Source organism: Delphinapterus leucas, chromosome 18 (assembly GCF_059928025.1).
Source record: "Delphinapterus leucas isolate spDelLeu-1000000601 "Yukka" chromosome 18, BTC_Dleu_Yukka2, whole genome shotgun sequence".
Classification (NCBI taxonomy): domain Eukaryota; kingdom Metazoa; phylum Chordata; class Mammalia; order Artiodactyla; family Monodontidae; genus Delphinapterus; species Delphinapterus leucas.
The window spans coordinates 58,919,625-58,940,954 of NC_143146.1; the positions used below are offsets into that span (position 1 = coordinate 58,919,625).

General features: G+C 39.9%; 1 protein-coding gene across 8 annotated transcripts in view; it reads left to right on the forward strand.

The window, feature by feature from the left end:
- The window catches only part of LRCH1 (leucine rich repeats and calponin homology domain containing 1), a 191,602-nt gene that overhangs the window by 120,294 nt on the left and 49,978 nt on the right, over window positions 1–21,330 (forward strand). For all 8 annotated transcript variants that reach the window (XM_022574847.3, XM_089899542.1, XM_022574849.3 and 5 more), the window contains 7 exons: window positions 2,878–2,983; window positions 8,331–8,467; window positions 9,260–9,387; window positions 10,591–10,654; window positions 13,759–13,864; window positions 16,308–16,435; window positions 20,391–20,458. In XM_022574847.3, the coding sequence (XP_022430555.1) occupies window positions 2,878–2,983; window positions 8,331–8,467; window positions 9,260–9,387; window positions 10,591–10,654; window positions 13,759–13,864; window positions 16,308–16,435; window positions 20,391–20,458 (737 nt within the window). The remainder of the gene's footprint in view (window positions 1–2,877; window positions 2,984–8,330; window positions 8,468–9,259; window positions 9,388–10,590; window positions 10,655–13,758; window positions 13,865–16,307; window positions 16,436–20,390; window positions 20,459–21,330) is intronic.

A 21,330-nucleotide genomic window follows, 5' to 3' on the forward strand; every position in this document is an offset into this window, starting at 1 on the left:
TTCCCTGCAGGTAAACAAGTGTTCAAATATAGCTCAGGGGAGTCTCTTTTCTTTGATAAGGCCATTTAGAAATATATGTTGGAAAAATTACCTTATATTTATGGAAACAGCGTACTCTTAATTTCATGGCTAGCTGGGGTTAATCAACAACGTGCAAGGTGAGTGTAGTACACAGGAAAAAAATAGAATAAAGATGCATTTCATCTCAGGAGATTTCATGGTGAGACTATGCTGCCTAAATATATCAGTTCTCTTTTAGTTTTCCTCTCCCACCTCTCTTTTTTTTAAGAGAAATGTTCTTTTTTTAATTATGTCCTTAAAACTTCTGAAAATCATCAGTACGTGATTCCCGTAATCTGCAAAAGGGTCTTTCTCATGCTATCACTCGCGGACTTATAAAACATTTTAGGTGTCAACATAAATTCTCCTTAGAGGTGGAAAATAATTCTCACTAATTCTTCTCCCATGACCTCCCCTCCTCTCAGCCATCACCAAGATGACTGTGCCTGGCCCTGAGTCCAATAAAATGATTTAATTTCCTATATTTCTAGGGCTTACCTGTGTACCATTTGTGTGAGGACTCTTAGATTTTAAAATGGTACCTCTTGCTTATCGGTAACTTGGTGGAAGCAAAGAAAGATAAAACTTTCATTGAAAGGGTTTGGTTGTTGACTTTTGTGGCTGATGAAATGCCACAGTAACTGGGAAAAGGTGGCATTTTACTTTTCACTTCTCATATGTGGAAGTATATTCAGACAGGCAGATGCCGTTGAACACCTAATGTCCTTAACCTGTCACGCGCCAGCCCCCTGCCCCACCCCCAAGTCAGACAGCTGAGTATGGAACAGTATGGCGGGCTGATTCCAATGCGTACACCCAGGCTTTACAGATCACAGCTTCGTTTCCTTTAATAGGAGCGATGTTATTCCTCTTCATCAAGTGATATCCATTTAGCGCCTTCATGACCTTGACAGATTGGCAAGTCACCTGAGGAATATGTAAATGAGATGAGGTTAGAGGGCAGTGATCCACTGTGTTCTGTACAGCCTTGCTCTTAACATGGAGCACAGAGGTTTCAAAGAATTGGTCAATGGTGAGTTCTCATCCGAGTGAATATGAAACCAGTTTCTGAAACAAGGCTTTGCTGCTTTCTAAGAGGATGAGTGAAGGGGAGTTTTTGCAGGTTCATCAGTGATGTGGGATGTTTAAGGACTTGATCTCATTGGGATCATTTGTGGCCCAAATATATTTGTGGTTCTGTGACACCAAGCAAGGCCTGCAAGAAATATGGTGTGTGTGTTGGAGCCTCTTGGGCTCCCAGCCAGAGACAGAATAAACTGTACATTATGGAACATCAACATAAATGGATTTCAGAAGTCTTATCCAATATTTATTGATCCCTTACTTTATTTATTTATTTTTTAAAATTTATTTTATTTATTTATTTTTGGCTGCGTTGGGTCTTCGTTGCTGTGCGCGGGCTTTCTCTGGTTGCGGCGAGCGGGGGCTACTCTTGGTTGCAGTGTGCGGGCTTCTCATTGCGGTGGCTTCTCTTGTTGCAGAGCATGGGCTCCAGGCACGCGGGCTTCAGAAGTTGTGGCACGCGGGTTTAGTAGTTGTGGTGCACAGACTCTAGAGGTCAGGCTCAGCAGTTGTGGTGCACGGGTTTAGTTGCTCCGCGGCATGTGGGATCTTCCCGGACCAGGACTCGAACCTGTGTCCCCTGCATTGGCAGGCGGACTCTTAACCACTGCGCCACCAGGGAAGCCCCTGATCCCTTACTTTATACCTGGCGTTCTGCTCAGCACAGGAGGCAGAGTGACTAAGACACAGTGTCTTCCATCTAGGAGCTCACAGGCCCACAGGAGAAGGCAAACATTTGAGCAGATTTGAGTTTGGGACTTTATCCTGAGGAGCCGTTGCAGGTGTTTGAGCTGATGAATGATAGAGTGAAATTCACACTCTGTAAATCTTCACTCTGTGAAGGATGGAACCGAGGAGGAGATTGATGCCTGGAAACAACCAGAAGATCATTATAGTGTCTAGCTGAGAGATACTGCTGGTCTGGACTAACGGAGTGGCTGGGGTAAGGGAGGTGGAGAGCAGGACAGAACTACTAGGGACAAGAGGAAGAGTGGGGTTAGGGGAGGTAATAATGATACAGAAGATTAAAAATGTCATGGCCACCATTTTGCATGTGTCAAGAGGTGGTTCCCATCAATGACTACTAATAGAGTATTACTTTTCCAAAGCAAAGAAGACACAGTCCACATACCCCACAGTCTTGCTTGTAAAATGTTTGTAAAGGTGTTCAGGTCCAAAGTTTCCAGCCTTCTGCTTAAGAACTCCATTTTAAATAAATAGTGCATCCAAACAGTGCCGTAATATATATAGGTATACACTGTAAACTATGGGCATTTTGTAAGGTAAGGTAGTGGCTGAACGGTCGGCTGGAAATTTGTTCCAAGTGTTAACCCTGGTACTTGCAAGCCTTGGACAATCGACTGAACTTTCCTGAGCCTCGGTGTTCTAATCTGTGAATATTAGGCCAGTAATATTACCTCATGGGTTTGTTGTGAGAAATAAGACTGAAGCATGCGAGAACAGCAGCCCTCGAGGCTGGCAGAGTAGCTACCGAAGGCTACTAACAGAAAAGGCTTCTTTTCTCCGTTTTCTCTCAGAGGATGTTTTAAATGTTGCACTTTCTTTTTTCTTCTCTGTGCTAATAAGCCTCACTTGACCTCGGACCCGGAGACCAATATAAAAATGTCCCTGTGTAGTTGTCCTAATATTTAAATTCCGTAAGGAGATTTCACATGAAATGCTTGATCTCCCGGCAAAAGGCGTTTACTGTTTCCCTCTTTGTTTTCAATGCAGGACGTCAGCTGCAATGAGATCACAGCCTTGCCTCAGCAGATAGGGCAACTGAAATCCCTACGAGAACTGAATGTCAGAAGAAATTACCTTAAAGTTCTACCACAAGGTAAAAAAAGAAAGAGGAAAAATGAATCAATCAAACAGGAGGCTTTTATTATTTTTTGTTTACCTTTGTGAAGAAGGTAGCTCTAGTCATGTTTGTGTGTGCCTATTAATATTAATTATAATTTGAATTTCATGTGCTGATATCAGAAAAGTTATATTCAAGTTGTAATTTTAGTCAGGGGTTCAGTAACAAAATCATACTCCTGTATAAAGCTGTGTGTGTGTGTATGTGTGTGTATTAAGTTTGTTCAGGCTCTCATAACAAAGTACCAGACTTGAGTGGTTTAAACAACAGAAATGTATTTTCCCGCAGTCTGGAGGCTGGAAGTCTGAGATCAGAGTGTTGCTCAGTTTGGTTTTTCCTGAGCCCTCTCTTCTTGCCTTGTAGATGGCCGTCTTCTCCCTGCATCTTCCCTCTGTGTCTGTGTCCTAATCTCTTCTTCTTGTGAGGACACCCATCATACTGGATTAGGGCCCACACTAATGACCCCATTTTAACTCATTTACCCTTTAAAAACCCTATCTCCAAATACAGTCACATTCTGAGGTACTGTGGGTCAGGGCTCCAACATATGAATTTGGGGGGCACACAATTCAGCTCCTAACAGGAGGCAACATGAATTGCTTTTGGTATGGATGGACGTGGATGTCCCGGAACATCCAGCCAGTAGTTAGTTGCTGCACTTGGTCCTGCAGACCCAGAAGTCAGGGTTTGGGGCTTTGGGGATCTGGGAGCCCTGACCGGGAGCCCTGAGTGTCTCGAATCCGTGCTTCAGGCGAGGGCATGCCTTTGCTGAAGTGAAGCTTGGGCTGACACCACTGGTTGTTTTGATGAATTTCTTGAAGCCTGGAGCAAGGATGGCTCCAGAGCCTCAGCATTGAGACTCGGCACAAACACTGAGCCCCTCACACAGCCCCACCCAGGAGCCAAACACGGGCAAACCCTTCCCTGCAGCTCTGGGCTTCCATAGTGTGTGCCTCTGATATGTTGCGTTGAAGTTAAAATAAAAAGATATTCAATAAAAAAATTATCAGGGACTTCCCTGGCCGTCCAGTGGCTAAGATTCCGTGTTTACACTGCAAGAGACATGGGTTCGATCCCTGGTTGGGGAACTAAGATCCCGCATGCAGCGCAGCCAGAAAAAAAAATTGTCAGTCAACTGTACTTCAATAAAACAAAAATAAATTAAAAATAAGAAACATATATTTATTCAGGGCTTCCCTGGTGGCACAGTGGTTGAGAGTCTGCCTGCCGATGCAGGGGACACAGGTTCGTGCCCCGGTCCAGGAAGATCCCACATGCTGCGGTGCGGCTGGGCCCGTGAGCCATGGCCGCTGAGCCTGCGTGTCTGGAGCCTGTGCTCCGCAACGGGAGAGGCCACAACAGTGAGAGCCCCACATACGGCAAAAAAAAAAAAAAAAAAAAAAGATATATTTATTCAGAAATGTTATACCTTTAAGAATGGTAATAAGTAGCCTTGTAGATCATGCTGGATCTGAATTTCACATTTTGGGATCCTCGTTTGGACCTACTCAGGAATGAGTTGATGAGCAGCAGGACACTGTATGCTTTCTCCGAAACATCCTCTGGTTCTCAGAGGTCACATTGGTTTCTATCATTTTCATTGAAGCACATTAGGGTACCTGATAAGCTAAAGGGTAGATTTGGGAACAGTCAGCATTTGGCTAATCTGACTCTAATGCAGCTATTTGAGAGCTGCCTGATTTTTATTATTCTGTTCCTGCTTCATGATCTTTGGTTTGAAGTGCTTCATTATTCAAGGCAAGAAAATGCAGCTCAAGAAAAGGAAAGAACTTTATAACATGTAATGTGCCCTATAGATGGGAGTTTTAAGTGTTATCTGCCGTCTTCACCTTTCTCGTGCTGGCTAGTATTTAAAGAAGAAGAGTTAGAAACTATCTCGGCCTGAAGATTTATTACTTTATTACTTGAGATGACTTGGTATAAAAACATTGATTTTTCATTTTTTCATTGTGCGGTTCCAGTTCTGAATGGATGAAATTGTTTTTCTTGGTTTGAGCAAGTATAAAGAGAAAACTCTTACTAACAGCAAATTTATAATCATACAGCCTTTCATAACATTAAAGAAAACTTTCATCTAAATTTAAGCTCTTAGGTTAATTATTGAGAGGTCATCACAAATTATTGAACTCTTGTTTTCAAAAGAAAAATTTAATTTAATCATTTAAGTGTTTCCTGTAATGGCTTAGAAACATGTGGGAAGAAAGTGCATCTGTAAAATCAAGATACTTGTTTCTCTCACCACTCGTTGCTCGCTTAACTTAAAAACATTCCTTCTCCTAAAAAGATCACTCACAAATTTCTATACTTTTCATAATTATGTTTTCTCAGGCTTAATATTTTAATATACACTCGGAGCTAAAACGTCAGTTTACTGGAAAACCTTCTTTAAAAAAAAATAATTTCCTGAATATCAAGTTTCTTTTTGCTTTACTCTGGAGAACTCTGTTAACAAAAGAGCATTGATAATGCTCTCAGGCAGTGAATTTAAAGACTTTTCATATTTACTCACTTGTTTTTCCTCTTTAGTACCCCTCCTCATATGCTTTCAGTTTGAGGAGGGGGAAAAAGTTTGTGGCCTAACTGCCCACATCAATCTTGTGGTGGTTATACTACAACTAATGCAACAGGGAGACTCTATTTTGTTCTTCCTGGCACCGGAATGGACAGAGCATTAAAGTAGTCATTCATTGCCCCTCTTTGCAATGGAGAAAGAGGAGTGGGATTCATTTTTCTTTTCTCTTACCCCTTTTCTCCTGCTCTCTCTCTTTGGCTTTTTCTGAGCTGGAGTTATCATTTTCTCCTTTGTTTCCTTGTTGTGAAAATGTCAGATTCTAGCTTTCCTAAACTAAGATGGTAATTGTGTCCCCAACAGGCACTAAAAGGAATTGTCATTATAAAAACCATTTCTTACTTTATTTAACTGTAAGTCGCCTTCCTTCCCCTCCTGCTGTGTCTTCCAAGCACTTAGCTCTCTAGTCTTGCTTAAAAGTCTTCATTTTAAGTGGCAAATTGCTGAAAAGCAATCACCCCTGATTTGCCAGCCTAACTTGAGGGAGTCAAGTTAGCCATCGGAGAGATGGATTCATATTACTGGAAGTTCTAACAAGGAGATACTCTTTTTACATACAGTCCCCCTAATTCTCAGCCCTGTTTTCAAAACAAACTATTAACTGGAAAGATCTTACTTTCCCTTTCCCTTTAACTTTCTTGATTCCATGCCATCCTCTGGCTTCACCTCCTCTCTTCATCTCCCACTGCTCTCCATGTGCTTCTTCGAGGCAACCAGGACAAGTGAGACCTGAGGCAAATCACTTATCCCACTATTGGTGGGAGAGCTGAGTTTGAGCAGAGAATTACTTGGGGCAATTTAAAAAGTACACATCCAATTTGAATAAGAATTCAAAAATTCTAATTTGAAAATTCCAATTCAAAAAGATACATGCACCCCAATGTTCATAGCAGCACTGTTTACAATAGCGAAGACATGGAAGCAACCTAAATGTCCATCAATAGATGAATGGATAAAGAAGATGTAACGTGTATACACACACACACACACACACACACACACACACACACACACACACACGCACAGTGGAATACTACTGAGCCATAAACAAGAATGAAATAATGCCATTTGCAGCAACATGGATGGACCTAGAGATTATCATACCAAGTGAAGTCAGTCAGACAGAGAATGACCAATAATATGTGATATCACTTATATGTGGAATCTTAAAAAATGATACAAATGAACTTATTTACAAAACAGAAACAGACTCAGATATAGAAAACAAATTTATGCTTACCAAAGGGGAAAGAGGGGGAGGGATTAATTAGGAGTTTGGGACTAGCAGATACACACTTATATATAAAATAGATAAACAATAAAGACCTGGCAGGGAACTATATTCAATATCTTATAATAAACTATAATGGAAAAGAATCTGAAAAAGAATATATATACACATATATATGTATAACTGAATCACTTTGCTGTACACCTGAAACTAACACAACATTGTAAATCAACTATGCTTCAATAAAAAAGATTTAAAAAGACACATCCTGAGTTTCTGTTACACAGCCGCCTGCCTATCATGGACCTGAGTTTGGGAGCTGCTGAGCTGATGCTCCTGTGTCTTTGTCCTTGCATTTCAATCTCATGACTCTTTTCTCTAATACAAAGTAGTTCACTAAGGTATGAAAGAAGGAAAGTCCCTTCCACACCCAGAGCGAGTTGAATTTGCAGAGACTGGTTGCTAAGTGAACCTTTGTTGGGGGAACATGAAGTAGTCTAGCTGAGTAACGTGAAAACCCTCCAGCAGTACAGGGGGAGCGGAGGGATAGTATGAATTCTTTCTACAGGTCACTGCTTTCTGATCCTCTTCTTCCTATAGTCCCTGCCCTTCATCTGCTTGGGAATTCCTTGAGTATTTGAAAGCACCGTGTATCCTCCCTTACCAGGTTTCATAACAAACGTGAGGCCTGTTCTGAAATGAACCCTCCATAGCCTCTCACATGGAGATCTTGGTGGTTTGCTCCGTGTCACCCTACTCTGGCATTGCTCAGCGTCTTTGCTCTATGGAATATATTTGACTTCGTTTCTTGCAGCTGCCAATGTCGGTTGGAATACTTGAAATTACTGAGTGTTTGCTATGCCACTGGGTGGGGATTTTAAGCTAAATATAATGTTCTGTCTTGTTTGTGGAGCTACAGAAGACCTTTTTAAAGCAGTAGAATAAAGCCTAATCAAATCAGGATTACAGGGTCTGTTGCAAAGTTCCAAATTTGATAGCATTTCTTTTTTAAAGTGGAGTTAAACAATCAAGAACATATTTCTAGTAATTCGTTCTGAGAGATTCTGCCAGCCCACATACATGGAATGCATAAGAATATGTTGTAATTAACATATTATTCATAAGGTAGCAAGCTGTTTGAAAACAGTTTGAAGTTAAAACATAAGCATATCTTGTGTGGTGTGGCTTATGTGATTGTTTCACTGGAAAAAAAGCCTTTTTAAACAATAGGTGTTATATATGTCAAGTGTTTCCAGCTCATATCAGAAATAACAACAAATTAAAAATTGTTGGGCCCCCGATGAAAGCTTTCCTCTCCTCTTTAGTTAAGTATTATATATGCATAACTTATATTCCTAACGCACAACTTGGTTTTAATTATGCTAAATGATATATTTCCAGATAAGCAGAAAATTTTTGAATGTGTTTAGCCATTTAATCTTGTTGCTTTCTGAGTTTTTTTTTTTTCTTTCTTTCTTTTTTTTTTTTTTCTGTTCTTTTAGAACTAGTAGATCTTCCCTTGGTAAAGTTTGACTTTTCCTGCAATAAAGTGCTCGTGATTCCCATTTGTTTTAGAGAGATGAAGCAGCTGCAAGTATTACTGCTTGAGAATAACCCTTTGCAGTCTCCTCCAGCACAGGTGAGGGGGTCTCACAGCAAAGCTGTTGCCGGGGGGATAGACTATCAATAGCATCTAAGCAACTCTCAGCAGAACTGGTTTGTTGATATTTTGCAGAATTAATGTATGGATACGATCATAAACAGTCACAATCTCTTAAAAAATGAAACCTCGTGTGAATCTGACTATAGTATGTTGTCTTCTGTGACATCAAAATCGTTTCCCACCATTTGCCCCACTGTCTGGTCACTGCAATCCCAGAATGATGATGTTTGATGATTTCGCTTATTCAGTTATTATGTTTATCATTTTGTACATGCATTTGAAATTTTTTCATGGAGTGTATGGATTACAAAAGGAGTAATAGATTCCTTACATTGAAGTTAGCTGGAAACTAGAGTTTAACCATTTTAAAATATTGTCAGTCATTTAGAGACAAGATTCAAGCTCAAATATTAAACTATGTGAGAACAGAATGAAGTGTATATGCTTTCAGAATTGGAACGTTACCAGGTTAGTTATCTGACGTATATATGTTTTACACTATTTATACTTAAACGTATTTCTCTTAGAATTTTGCGGTTTAGTGCGAGAGAAACTAGAAATCTCTTGAACATGGTTTTCTATTGAAGTAGAATTTGGAGGAAATGATTGCCTAAGATCTTACCTGTTTTGGAGAGGTCAAATTTGGTGGTCATCGTTGACGTGTTACTTAAAGTGAAAATGCAAAAACTAAATTATACAGAGTGAGATGTCTAGTGTTTACATTTTGTTTTGCCGTTAAAAATATATATATTATTAATTTCTCCATAGATATGCACCAAGGGCAAAGTGCACATATTTAAGTATCTCAGCATCCAAGCATGCCAGATTAAGACAACCGACTCCCTTTATCTCCACACCATGGAGAGGCCACATTTACACCAGCACGTGGAAGACGGGTGAGTGTGACCCCCCTCGGCTAGAAGCCCCCGTTTAGAGTTTGCTTAGGCCAAGGCGCTCCAGGTAACTAACTCCAAAAATCCTTTTGTTTCACTCAGCCAATGCAGATTTATACATCAGAGTCTCGAACACTTTTGGAATAAAAAAGGGAAAATTGATGCTGTTGATAACATTTTGGCATCTTTCAGGTTTCATCTACCCTCTCCTAATCAAGAATCAGTCCTTCCTGAGTGCAACATATGTGTGTGCACATATTATAAATAAGATCTATAATATAAATATATGTATTTTTTACCTATCATTTAAAACAACCACATCAAACTGAGACATGGTTTTTTGTTGTATTTTTAAAAAAATTTTTGGGGGTATAGTTGATTTACAGTGTTGTGTTAGAGACATGGTTTTTTAAGTTAATTTTTAATATGCTTCCAGAACATTGTTAAGAAAAAATGCAGACTTTATTTTTTTTAATTGTCTTTTAAAAATGCACTGTGCATAGTTTTTGCCATTTCCTGTTCAGAATGGAAGTTGTAGAATCGTTTAACATGTCCTTGGCCATTTTGTGGTGTAAACCATTTTGAATTTTCGGAGAACAAAATTCTCACACTGAACACACTTGTAGAAATGCAGGTTGTTTTTGAAATGTCTTCATTGCAGAAATCTTTCTTGAACTTTTTACTAAAAAAAGTAAATATACTGTAGTGACTTAAAATCTCAGCCTACCCTAATGGTACCTTTATATAATGCTTAAAATATGTATTCATTACTTTATTGTTTTAAACATACTATCAAATTTATTTAGTCACTGAATACAAGTTTACAGAATTATTGAAAGTTAGGAAATTTCATAACCTAAGAGGTAAAAGCAATTGGTAGTTTTTGCTTTTTCATATGCTAGAATCAATAAAATAAGAAAATTATTAACTGTTTCAAAGAACGGGCCACTCAGGTAGAGTATAAATCCATGAAACTCTGAACACAAAGAATTTATCTTGTACCATATTTAGACGGTACAAGTATCTGATTTTCATTAGGCCCTTGTCTTAACAACCTTCAATACTGGGCGTATTTGTTGTCTTTTGGTAATAATAAAAATTTGTTTAGTAAAGTCATTATTTGAATATAAGTTGATGTCTCTTGTTGTGAACTTTGTGATTTTAATTTTTTCTAAATGAATTCAATATCGATGGCATCTAACCCAGCAAGAAGGATTCTGACTCGGGCGTTGGGAGTGATAATGGAGACAAGCGATTATCTGCCACAGAGGTAAATTCGTGATCAGATTTTTTTCCTTTTGTGCTTCTATATATATCTACCTGCATTCGCTGTACTCCTTTCGGATAAAAGGCAGTTGCATGAGAACGTGTGATAATGCTTGTGAAAGTTATTTGAAATCCTCTGTTATGTAAATATTAACTGTTGTTAGCTTTTTCTGAATCTTTAATGTTTTGGAAATGTCTCAAGAATAGAGTCCCTATCTCCTTCCCCTCCTACCACACCCCTCACATTATCTGGAATATTCTTGCATGCTTAATAAATATTATAAAATGACTAAGTGGTGTGCAAGAACCCGGAAGGCATTTTTATAAATGTTTGTTTTTAAGTGACAGAGTAACTTAGGAAAAAGTTGTTATATGCCTGCATAAATGTTAAGGAATCAAATGTACATTGCCTTTTTTTTTTAACGTCTTTATGGGATTATAATTGCTTTACAATGGTGTGTTAGTGTCTGCTGTATCACAGAGTGAATCAGCTATACATATACATATATCCCCACATCCCCTCCCTCTTGCGTCTCCCTCCCACCCTCCCTATCCCACCCCTCTAGGTGGTCACAGAGCACCGAGCTGATCTCCCTGTGCTATGCGGCTGCTTCCCTCTATAAATGTACATTGCATTTTACCCACAGGAAATGCATTTTTGAGTAGCCATAATTTTTATATCAATATTTGTTTTCCTGAAATTCTTAGATTGTGTTGTTTTCAGATAATTGGATATAAGTTTGGTTATTTGTGAGCTAAGAGGCCTCCCACACTGGAGCTTTGTAAAGTGGTTATATATAGCTCAATTAGAACATTTGTTATCTTATTTATAGTCTGTTAGGTTCTGTAAAATCTTTCACTAATAAACCATTAAATGGGGTTTATTGACCAGCAGAGCTAGGAGGGATAGCAGGAGTAGAGGATGTATGTATTATCAGGCCTTCCTTTTTTGAGGGAACTTACTGAGTTTTTGTGGTTATTGAGTTTTGAAACATTGTAATACTCTTTGAAGATGTACTTAGTAGGTCAATTACCCTGTCTAAGAAATCCACATTTTTACTATATGTAAGTCCAGGAAAATTGCCTTTTCCCTGTTCTCTTAAGGCCTTTGAGGTTTAATATGTAGCTAAGATATTCGAATTTATTTTCCACAAAATACTTCATAAAGCACTAGGATACCTTAAAAACTTTCTAATACAGAACATTTCAAAAGGAAGAAGAGTAGTAGGCAGAAAAAGAAGGCCAGTATCAATAAAGTAAAATTACCCTCATGAACCTACATGAATAGTTTACTATGATTCCCTGGGGGAGAAAATACTCAACACATTGCTTTACAAGTTGTATTTAATTCTACTCCCTTAACTTTATTGAAACTCGTAAGTCCCCTGAAATAGCCCTTTGTTTCAGAAATTACTCACCCGAGCTTATTTTCTGTTAAATTAAAACAGACTCTGCTTTATCCTTTATCTGCCTTCTAAGGATAATTAAGTTCATTAATAAAACATTACACAAAGAACTTCATTATCCTTTTGTTCTCACTTAGTATAAGTAGGATGCTAATATTCTAAAAGGAGGCCAAGGGTTTATTTTCTCCCTTTTAACTAGATGCATATCTTGGAATTTTGCTAATAAGTTTTTAAGATGGGAGGAGGGTGGAAGGAAGGACTACAGAAAGGATTATGTTCAACAGAATGAAGTGTGTACATTTTCCCTTTGGCTTTTTTTTTTTTTTTTTTTGTCTTGCATTGTGGCCTCCTTACCTGAGAACACCTCCTAGAAATGTTTTTTTTTTATAAGGATAAGGGTTCTGGATTATTCTGTGTAGCTTTCTGTTTTCACTTTATTTGGCAAATATTTTATTATCTGTGGTCAGTCAGCCTTGCTTCCTGCTTACGTCTCATTGTGGGGTTCAGAAGTCACACCTGATTCCTTTCTCTCGCTGTTGCCATTGGTTGATTTAGCATTTGTCACTCTGATAAACAAGCAAAAAAATGTGAGGCTCAGTTAATAGCTGTGCAACGAATGAAATGTACATTTGTTTTCTGCCAGTTTCTGAACAATCTGTGCACGTGTCCAAAAGTAAATGAACACTGTGCTGTGAAAAATTATAGCCTCAGGAGTTTAGAAGCAAAGCCACAGAAACGTGCTCTGTGGAGGTTCCTGATCCCTGTGATTTTGAAAAGCTTTTCGTGAAATAGCGACGCTAAAACGGAGACATAGGAAAATAAATGAGGCTTCATATTTCATTTGTGACAGAATCATAGATTATCTGAATAAACTTCATCAGTTAGTGTGGGAAACAAGACCCCCAGGGAGAACTAACTCTGATTACTAAATCGAAGCATTATTCTGAAAACTGCACAGATCCCCTGTTCCTTTTAAGTACTCTATATTATCTATTTAAAGCAGCTTCTTATATGTTTAAAGCAGCTTCCACAGCCTAAACAGGGAAATAAACTGAAGCTTGATGTTGCGTGTAAGATGCAGTGTAAATAAATGAGATGTTGTCCCAGAGGCTGACTGCCTGCTTTCTGGGACTGGCCACATGAAGCCTTAATATAGTTTCGGTAAATTTGTGTTGTCAGATCTCAGAGCACCATTACTATTGAAGCGATCGATTAGACTTAGGGCTGGTATGGTAGTGTATTTCCAGTTATTTCTTTGTTCTCTCAGGCGTTACTCAGTCCTTCTCAGTGCCCTGACTGTGGCTCTTAGGTTTGAAAATATCATCAGGTACCTGAAAAAATTTCAGCTCGAAACATATGTACAGAGAAGCACGTGAGTGTTAGCTTGATGTATTTTGACAGAGTGAACGCACTCATTACCAGCTCCCAGTTAGAGAAACAGAACTTTACCAGCCGCCCACAAAGCCCCCATCATGTGCCCACGCCCCTAACCTAAGAGCAGCCGCTATCCTGACTTCAAACACCGTGGATTATTTATGCCCATGTTTGAACTTATATAAGTGGCATTGTCCTTTGGTGTCTTTTACTCCGTATTATGTTTGTGAGAATCACAGTATATATATTTTTTAATTACGTAGCGTTCTCTTAATCTATGTTGATAACACTTCTCCCTTGAATGAGGCAGTGTCCTGTTTCTTTTCAGCCTTCTGATGAAGACGCCATTAGCCTCAACGTGCCAATGTCAAATATCATGGAAGAAGAACAACAGATCAAGGAGGACTCCTGCCATCGCCTTAGTCCAGCTAAAGGTCTGAGAATGAAGGATGGGGAGAAAAAGCTTGTTTTTAAGTTTCAAATGCTATGTTTAAAATATGCAGAAACATGGCAACCGTAATAGTTAATGTTTATTGAGCATTTCATACGCCCCAGGCACTGTGCTAATCTATGACGGCCATCTCATTTAAAATTCAAAACTCTGAGGTGGATACTCTAATCATCTCCATTCTATAGGTGAGTCTCAGTTTAAGTAACTTGCCAGTGGTCACGTAGCTAGTAATAGTAGAGCTATTCTCATTGTGAAGATTTATTTAAGATTCCTTCAATCCATTATTGGAAAAAAATGTTGATGTGTAGATATACTGTTTAAGACAACTCTAGCTATTGTAACACATAAAATCCCCAAATTTCATTGACTTAACACAATGCAAAGTAAGTCCAAAGGGGAGTTAGTGACTCCCAGGCAACTCTCCTCCACGCAGTGCTTCAAGAGCCCAAGTTCCTTTTATCTGGTGATTCTACCATCTTTAATTTATATTAATTTGTATCTCCAAGTCCATCTGTTTCGAGCTAAAGCAGAAGGAGCATGGAGGTTCGCTCCAGGAATGGGAACAAAGGGTCCAGCTCCCAGTTAGAGAAACAGAACTTTAGCAGCCACGCGGAAAGCGTGGGCTGGGCCTTTCACAGGCCCAGGGGTCACGTCTAACTACATGCAAGGGTGGGAAATGTCACTGGGATGTGTGCCCAGGAATCTACTTGACTTTGAACAAGTCAGTTGACCTTAATTCTCTCACCTGTAAATGAGATGATTAGATGAGGTGATTTGTAATGTTTTGTGTAGCTCTAAAAGCCTGCGATTCTTTGATAATCACCAGATGATCACTAAACACTCTACATCTTGCCTACTTTAAAATCCTGGTAATACACTTCATATCTTGGTGAGTAGCCCTCATTCGATTACATTATGACAGTAATTTGACTGCTTCTGTTTATTCAGTGACTTTTAAGTAAATTGTCAAATGTAATGTTTACATCTGTGGCAGAGACTGTTTGATGACGTGTGGATAGTATAGAACTAGATTAATATGAAGATTATCTCCCTAATAGTTTGCCTTGCCCTCCCTAGTGACGGGAGAACTGTTTAAACCAACTCACACTCTACTGTTTGCTTTCACTTATTATGCTCAGGTTTTTAAGGTTAGCATTTGTTTATCTGAGATGATGATTGGAACCATACATTGTCCCCAACTATAACTGTATACATTATGCCAAAATATGACTGCCACTTTAGGAATTTAGATAAGCTTTGTAACAATATATGCAGTATGAGAGGTAGGGTTTTAGGCAGGTATTTTAAAATAAAAGAATTACATCATTTGTCACCAGTTTTTCTCCCCTCTGTTCTAGAAATGGGTATTTTTTGCTGGCTAGGAGCCCTTGAAAGTGGTGTGGTCCTACTTGTTTCTTTCCCAGTGTCCAGATCAGAGAGAAGAGATCTGCTTTTCCTCCTTTCACCTCTCCTGCACCATCTAGAACACAGACCTGTTGGATGAGCTCTGTGCTTTCCCCTCCATGTGGCTCTCATCATAGTCACTTCTTCTGTTGTTATGATTTTGGGTCCTTATTTTAGTCCTTTCCCACACTCTTTCTTGCAACTGTTCACTAATTTTTTTAAAAAATAAATTTATTTATTTTTGGCTGCGTTGGGTCTTTGTTGCCGCACGCAGGCTTTTCTCTAGTTGCGGCGAGCGGGAGCTACTCTTCGTTGTGGTGCACAGGCTTCTCATTGTGGCGGCTTCTCTTGTTGTGGAGCATGGCTCTAGGCATGCAGGCTTCAGTAGTTGTGGCACGTGGGCTCAGTAGTTGTGGCTCACGGGCTCTAGAGCACAGGCTCAGTAGTTGTGGCGCATGGGCTTAGTTGCTCCGCGGCATGTGGGATCTTCCCGGACCAGGGCTCGAACCCATGTTCCCTGCATTAGCAGGCGGATTCTTAACCACTGCACCACCAGGGAAGTCCCATTCACTAATTTTTTAAATCCCCCAAATGTTTGGTATTTTACCTGCCATTTAGTAGTTGTTCGGTAACTATGGAATTTTGAGTTTGAAATACTTACTTGTCACACGTTGCTGAGAGCACAAAAAGCCCTCTTTTATGCTTTCTATTCTCTGTTCCTTAAAAAAAATTAGAGGAAATTTCATTTCTTTCATAAGGAACTAAGCCATATAGGGGCCTTGACTTTTAGGTTCATTTGGTTTGGGGTTTTCCATTTCTTTTACTTTTCTTCCTCTTCTTCCTCCTTTTTTCACCTTTTCCTCACATCCTTTCGGAAGGAGAAAACTTGGGTCATTCGTATGCCTCCAGAAGAGGTCAGGGAGAAGACTGAAAAACTAGGTGATGCATTTTACAGTCATCTATGTTTTGCTCATCTGTTTATGAAATCATGCTTTCTATCTTTCTCTATGTTTTCCTAATAGGGGAATTTCATCAGGAATTTCAACCAGCGCCTTCCCTTGTGAGTGACAATGAGAACTCAGGAGAAGAAAGAGACCAGTTTTCCCACGGAGCAGACATTCTCCATTCGGAATTTATAAACTATATTAAGGCAAGTGGAGGATAATAATTTTTTAACTTATTTACTTCTGTTTGGCGCCTTAGAATTTATGTTCAAGGTTACCAATCCATCACCTTAAATGTCAGCTTGCTACCACCTTCCTCGGGCCTTTATAACATCTTCTCAAAGTCCAGCGTGTTTATTTGCCGATATTAGGAGCTTGTCCCTTTCATCCGTACCTCTCTATTTGTCTGTGTATATGGGTGATTTTCTTTTGTATTCAGAAATTACTCAGCTCTCTGGTAGTCAGTGCATTGTATAAGTTATCAGAGTTACCATGACCATCCAGTAAAAAAGGTAAAACAAAGTTTCACATGCTTTTCAACATATTCTAGGTACGTAAGTTCTTCTTGGGAGTATATTCATAGTAAAAGAAGAAAAATGGAGACTTTTAAAATCTGGAAATGAATGTCTTCCCTTTTTAGAAGGGTCACTCTGAGGACACATTCATAAACAGGTATAGTGGCGCTGAGGTGTTGAAATGTTAGATGAAGTCATTAAATTGTCAGGCAAACCTTCGTCATAGGAGCGGCAGAAACAAGAAAAAAACTAGCCCTTTATAAACCTGGTAGTTAAGGTTCCACTTTGTGACACAGTTAGGTGCCTTGGTACATTTCTGCCAGTCCTTTTGGTTCAGGTCGTGGCACCCAAGGATCACGAAGATAATCCTTTCGGTAAAATTCAGGTTCCTTGTGGCTTGTGAGAGACAGTGGTCTCTGAGTTACTGTGTTAAAGTCGGGCCCAGGCTCTCTAGGTGCTGGTTCTTATTTCCTGAGGACGGTGTTAGGATGGCTGGGCTCTGTCTCAACTAACGTCTCTGGGCATCACCTTCAAGGGAGATGGGAGGAAAACAGCCGAATCGTACACTGTAGGAGACTCTGGTGTACTCAAGACAAAAATAATGAACCTCTCATATGACATACATCCGTAGAAAACCTAATTCTTTATTCTGTATATTTAATCCATCATAAATCCAGCAGTTCTTGTTTCAAAACATCTCACACCCACTGCCTCCTTTCTGTCCTCCACCTCCACTGACATGACTTCAGTGGAGCCTTATCATTGCTTATTCTTAGGACAGCAGGAGTCCCTCCTACCCCAGCTGAGCATCCAGCATCCCGCCCCTGCTGCTGCCAGACATTTTCCGAAGTAAAGTCCTCATCCTGTGGCTCTCCAGCCGGTGGTTCTCACAAGCCTCTCCCAGGCTTGATGCCTGTCTGTCAGCTCTGAGACAAGTCTGTCAGCAAAACATGGAAAATTGGGCTTCTGTCTTCCTTTTATGAAGAGTTTATCTTAAGCTGAGGGTCTAAAGTAAAGATGGAAGCCTTGAAGGAAAGCAATTAAAGTGATTAGTAAAATAAAACATGTTGTTTCAAAAAAGCAAATTCTTCTAGATTTAGAGATTTCAGGAGGCACAGGGCTCCATGGGAATGGCTGCTCTACAGCGTGGGTCCTGTGGTGTAGAATCTAGGGGAGCCAATGGGGTGTAGAAATCTACAGCAAATGTTTCCTGAGTGCCCACTCCTACAAGAGGCTTCTGTTGGCAAGTGGAGAAGAACGCTAACAATAAAATAAAACATAAATCTACAATTAAAAGCTGTACGCTTCAATTCAGGCCCATTTTACCCTTGACTTGCATCACTTTTAAAGTCTGTGAGAGTGTGTTTTATTGCCAGCCAGTGTGCTGAACTACTCAGTCCTCGACGATCAAGAGTTCTGTGTTTTATATAATCCTGTTTTCTCTCCACTGAGTAAGCATCTTGTGCTTTTGTAACTACGGTGGATCCTTATTCACAGCAGTTCTATTTGATAGTTTCCTCAAACACTGAATTATCCAATCCTGAACTGTTGCTCCCACGGGAGATACAGGGTTAGGTTCCTGTGAGCCTCTGGTCACACATTTTTGTCAACTGGTCAGTACATAACCTGGTTTTATGTGTACTTCTGTCTCAAGACGCCCTATTTAATATGTACTGTTAGTGCATTAACACTGAACTTGCGGCCAGCAGCCCCGTAACTCATGCGGGAAGGAAGCTTACCTAACGCAGGTGTTTTCTCTGTAAGGTACAGTACATATCATAGCCTTCTTGTGCTTAGGATAAGACAGCACTTCAGTCCTATGCTAGGGGGCATTTTAAACAGCAAAATCACCAACGAAAGGCACAAAACTGTGAAAATGTGATACTAAACAGGCTCTGAAAAGGACACTCTTTTACAGTCTGAGAGCTGAAACAAGAAAGCAGGTCGCTTGCTACCTTGTTCAGCCTCAACTGGGAAGTGCATTTTGGGGTTGGGAACTCTAGTTTTTCACCACCTCTGCGTGTGTCTGCAAAAGCACCACGAGTATTGGTTTTGGGGTGACACATAGATTTTAGTAAAGAGGCAAATTCATAAATACAGAATCCATGAATAATGTGTATCAACTGTGTCACCATCTAACTTAGCAAAAGAAACCCAGTATACCTCTGTTTTGCATACTGAAAAAAAGTATATTTTCTACTACTGGCTACTTTTTATTATGAAACTGAAAATTAGAAGGAAATACCCATGGCTCCTATAGTTGAAACCCAACAGGAAGAGATAAGAACATGTTTTCTTGGTGGTTTCTCGTAGTATATTTTCACCCATGAATTTCACTAGCATTTGGGTGGAGGCACAGTAATTTATATATTGATTTTATAATGCACTAAAAGTATAATCTATATAGAAAAAGTCTGAGTGTTTTTCAAGCCAGAGGTTGACATCATGCAGCTGGATACCTCCTCAGAAAAAGACTTATTTTCTGTGACACATCTGGAGAATTGGCTGGGCCTGCATTCGTTAATGAAGTGTCAGAACTTTGACACAGAAAACAGTCCTTTTGTCTGTTGTTCCTTCCTTGCTAGGGGAATGTTTGCCCCTTCGGGGATGGCTTCCGTTTTAGCTGTCAGCTGAGTTAAAGCAGCATTTCTCTGTGTCAGAGATCAAGATGGAAAGACTCGCATGGAAGTTCCAACAGTGGGACACGCCTTTCTAAATACTCCCACCACAGTGTTTCTTTGGGATATTAAGAGGGGGGTGCATTTCAGTGAAATCTGCACGTTGTACATGTGAAAACTATTAGATGCAATTTGAGGCATTTTTCTGTCGTTAATACTTCCTTTTTTGTTAACAGTGTGCATGTGCACGGGTGCGCGCACGCACACACACACACACACACACACACACACACACACAGCTTCTCTCACCAACATCAGAATGCACATTCTCATGTGACTGACAAGCCCAGCTGAGGAATCTGTCAACATCAGGAGGTGCTAAGAGGGCAGTCATGAATGGAGTTAAGCCTTGCATTTCTGACTCTTTTCTAAGTTAACAGGTATTGTAGTCCTCGGCCAGGTTTTCTTTTCTTCTTTTTTAAAATTTTATTTTATTTTTAATTGTGGCAAAATACATAAAAACTTACCATCTTAGCCATTTTTTAAGTATACAGTTCAGTGGTACATTCACATTGTTGTGTAACCAAAACAATGTTGTGTACTCCATCTCCAAAACTCTTTCATCTTGTAAAACGGACACTCTTTGCCATTAAACCATAACTTCCCAATCCCCTCCCCCCTCTCCTCTGGCAACTACCATTCTTCTTTCTGTCTTTATGAATTTGACTATTCTAGGAACCTCATGTAAGTGGAATCATACAGTATTTTTCTTCCTGTGACTCACTTATTTCACTTAGCATGATGTCCTCAGGGTTCATCTATGTTGTAACATGTGTTAGAATTTCCGTCCTTTTTAAGGCTGAATGATATTCCATTGTATGTATAGACCACATTTTCTCCATTCATCCATTCATGGACACTTGGGTTGTTTCCACCTTTTGGCTGTTGTGAATATGGATGAGGGCAGGTTTAGACTGTTGACTGTTACAGCCAGTGGCTCTCAGAAGACCCATGTGTTCTGTCCACAGGAAAGGACTGAGACCTGTGAAGAACTGTTACGGATAGAAGAGGACGCACACTGGCCATCCGAGGGGATGTGAGTACCGAAGGCTGGTGATGAGCCACCATCCTGTAAAGTTCATGTTGCAAGCAGAATGGCAGCCTTGTCCTGATAGAATTTTGGTCCACTTTTCTTTGAGCAAGCTGATACCTTCCTCAATGATATTGCTCAGAAGTTGCAAGGTTTCCTCTGCCTGATGCTTACTGTCACAGGATTGGGGCCGTACTGTGCCAGGTCATACCTGTTCCTTGGCCTTGAGTTTTATCTGATTTGAGGCTGTGGGTAGAATGTGATTCAGGAAATTAGATAGAATTTCTAGACTAGAGATTCTAGCTTACTTTCCTTTCTCTGAACAAACCGACAACTGGACCTAAAGTGATACGTGGTCCTGTTCCCACTTCTTTCCCCAGAGTCTTCAAGTTCAAGATCTGAGAAAACCATAGACCTCAATGTCTTGGTCTTAAGTCTAATAATTGTAATAGCTAACAGTTATTAAATACCACGTGCCAGGCAGTGTCCTAAAATACTTCACAGGTAGTAACTCATTTCCTCTTTACAACAATCCTGTAAGTCCTATTGTTATCCCTCACTTCACCGATGACAAAACTGAGGCACAGGGAGATTGGTTATCTTGCCCCAGGGTTACAGAGGGCTGGGATCTCGTACCAGATGGACAGCACTTCTACTCTATCGCATATAAAGATTTACACAGGAGGGCATGAGTGATCCATCTAACAGACAGTAAACCACTTTACTGGTTTGCCACTCAGGGGGATTGAGTTTGGACCATATGGCAGAGGGTAGGTTTTTGATTCCCAGGATTTTGTTTTCCATGATCTGGCATATAGGCCTGGACCGTCCATCAAACCTCATGAGGGTTTTCCCCTTAGTGAGAATTTACTCCATTG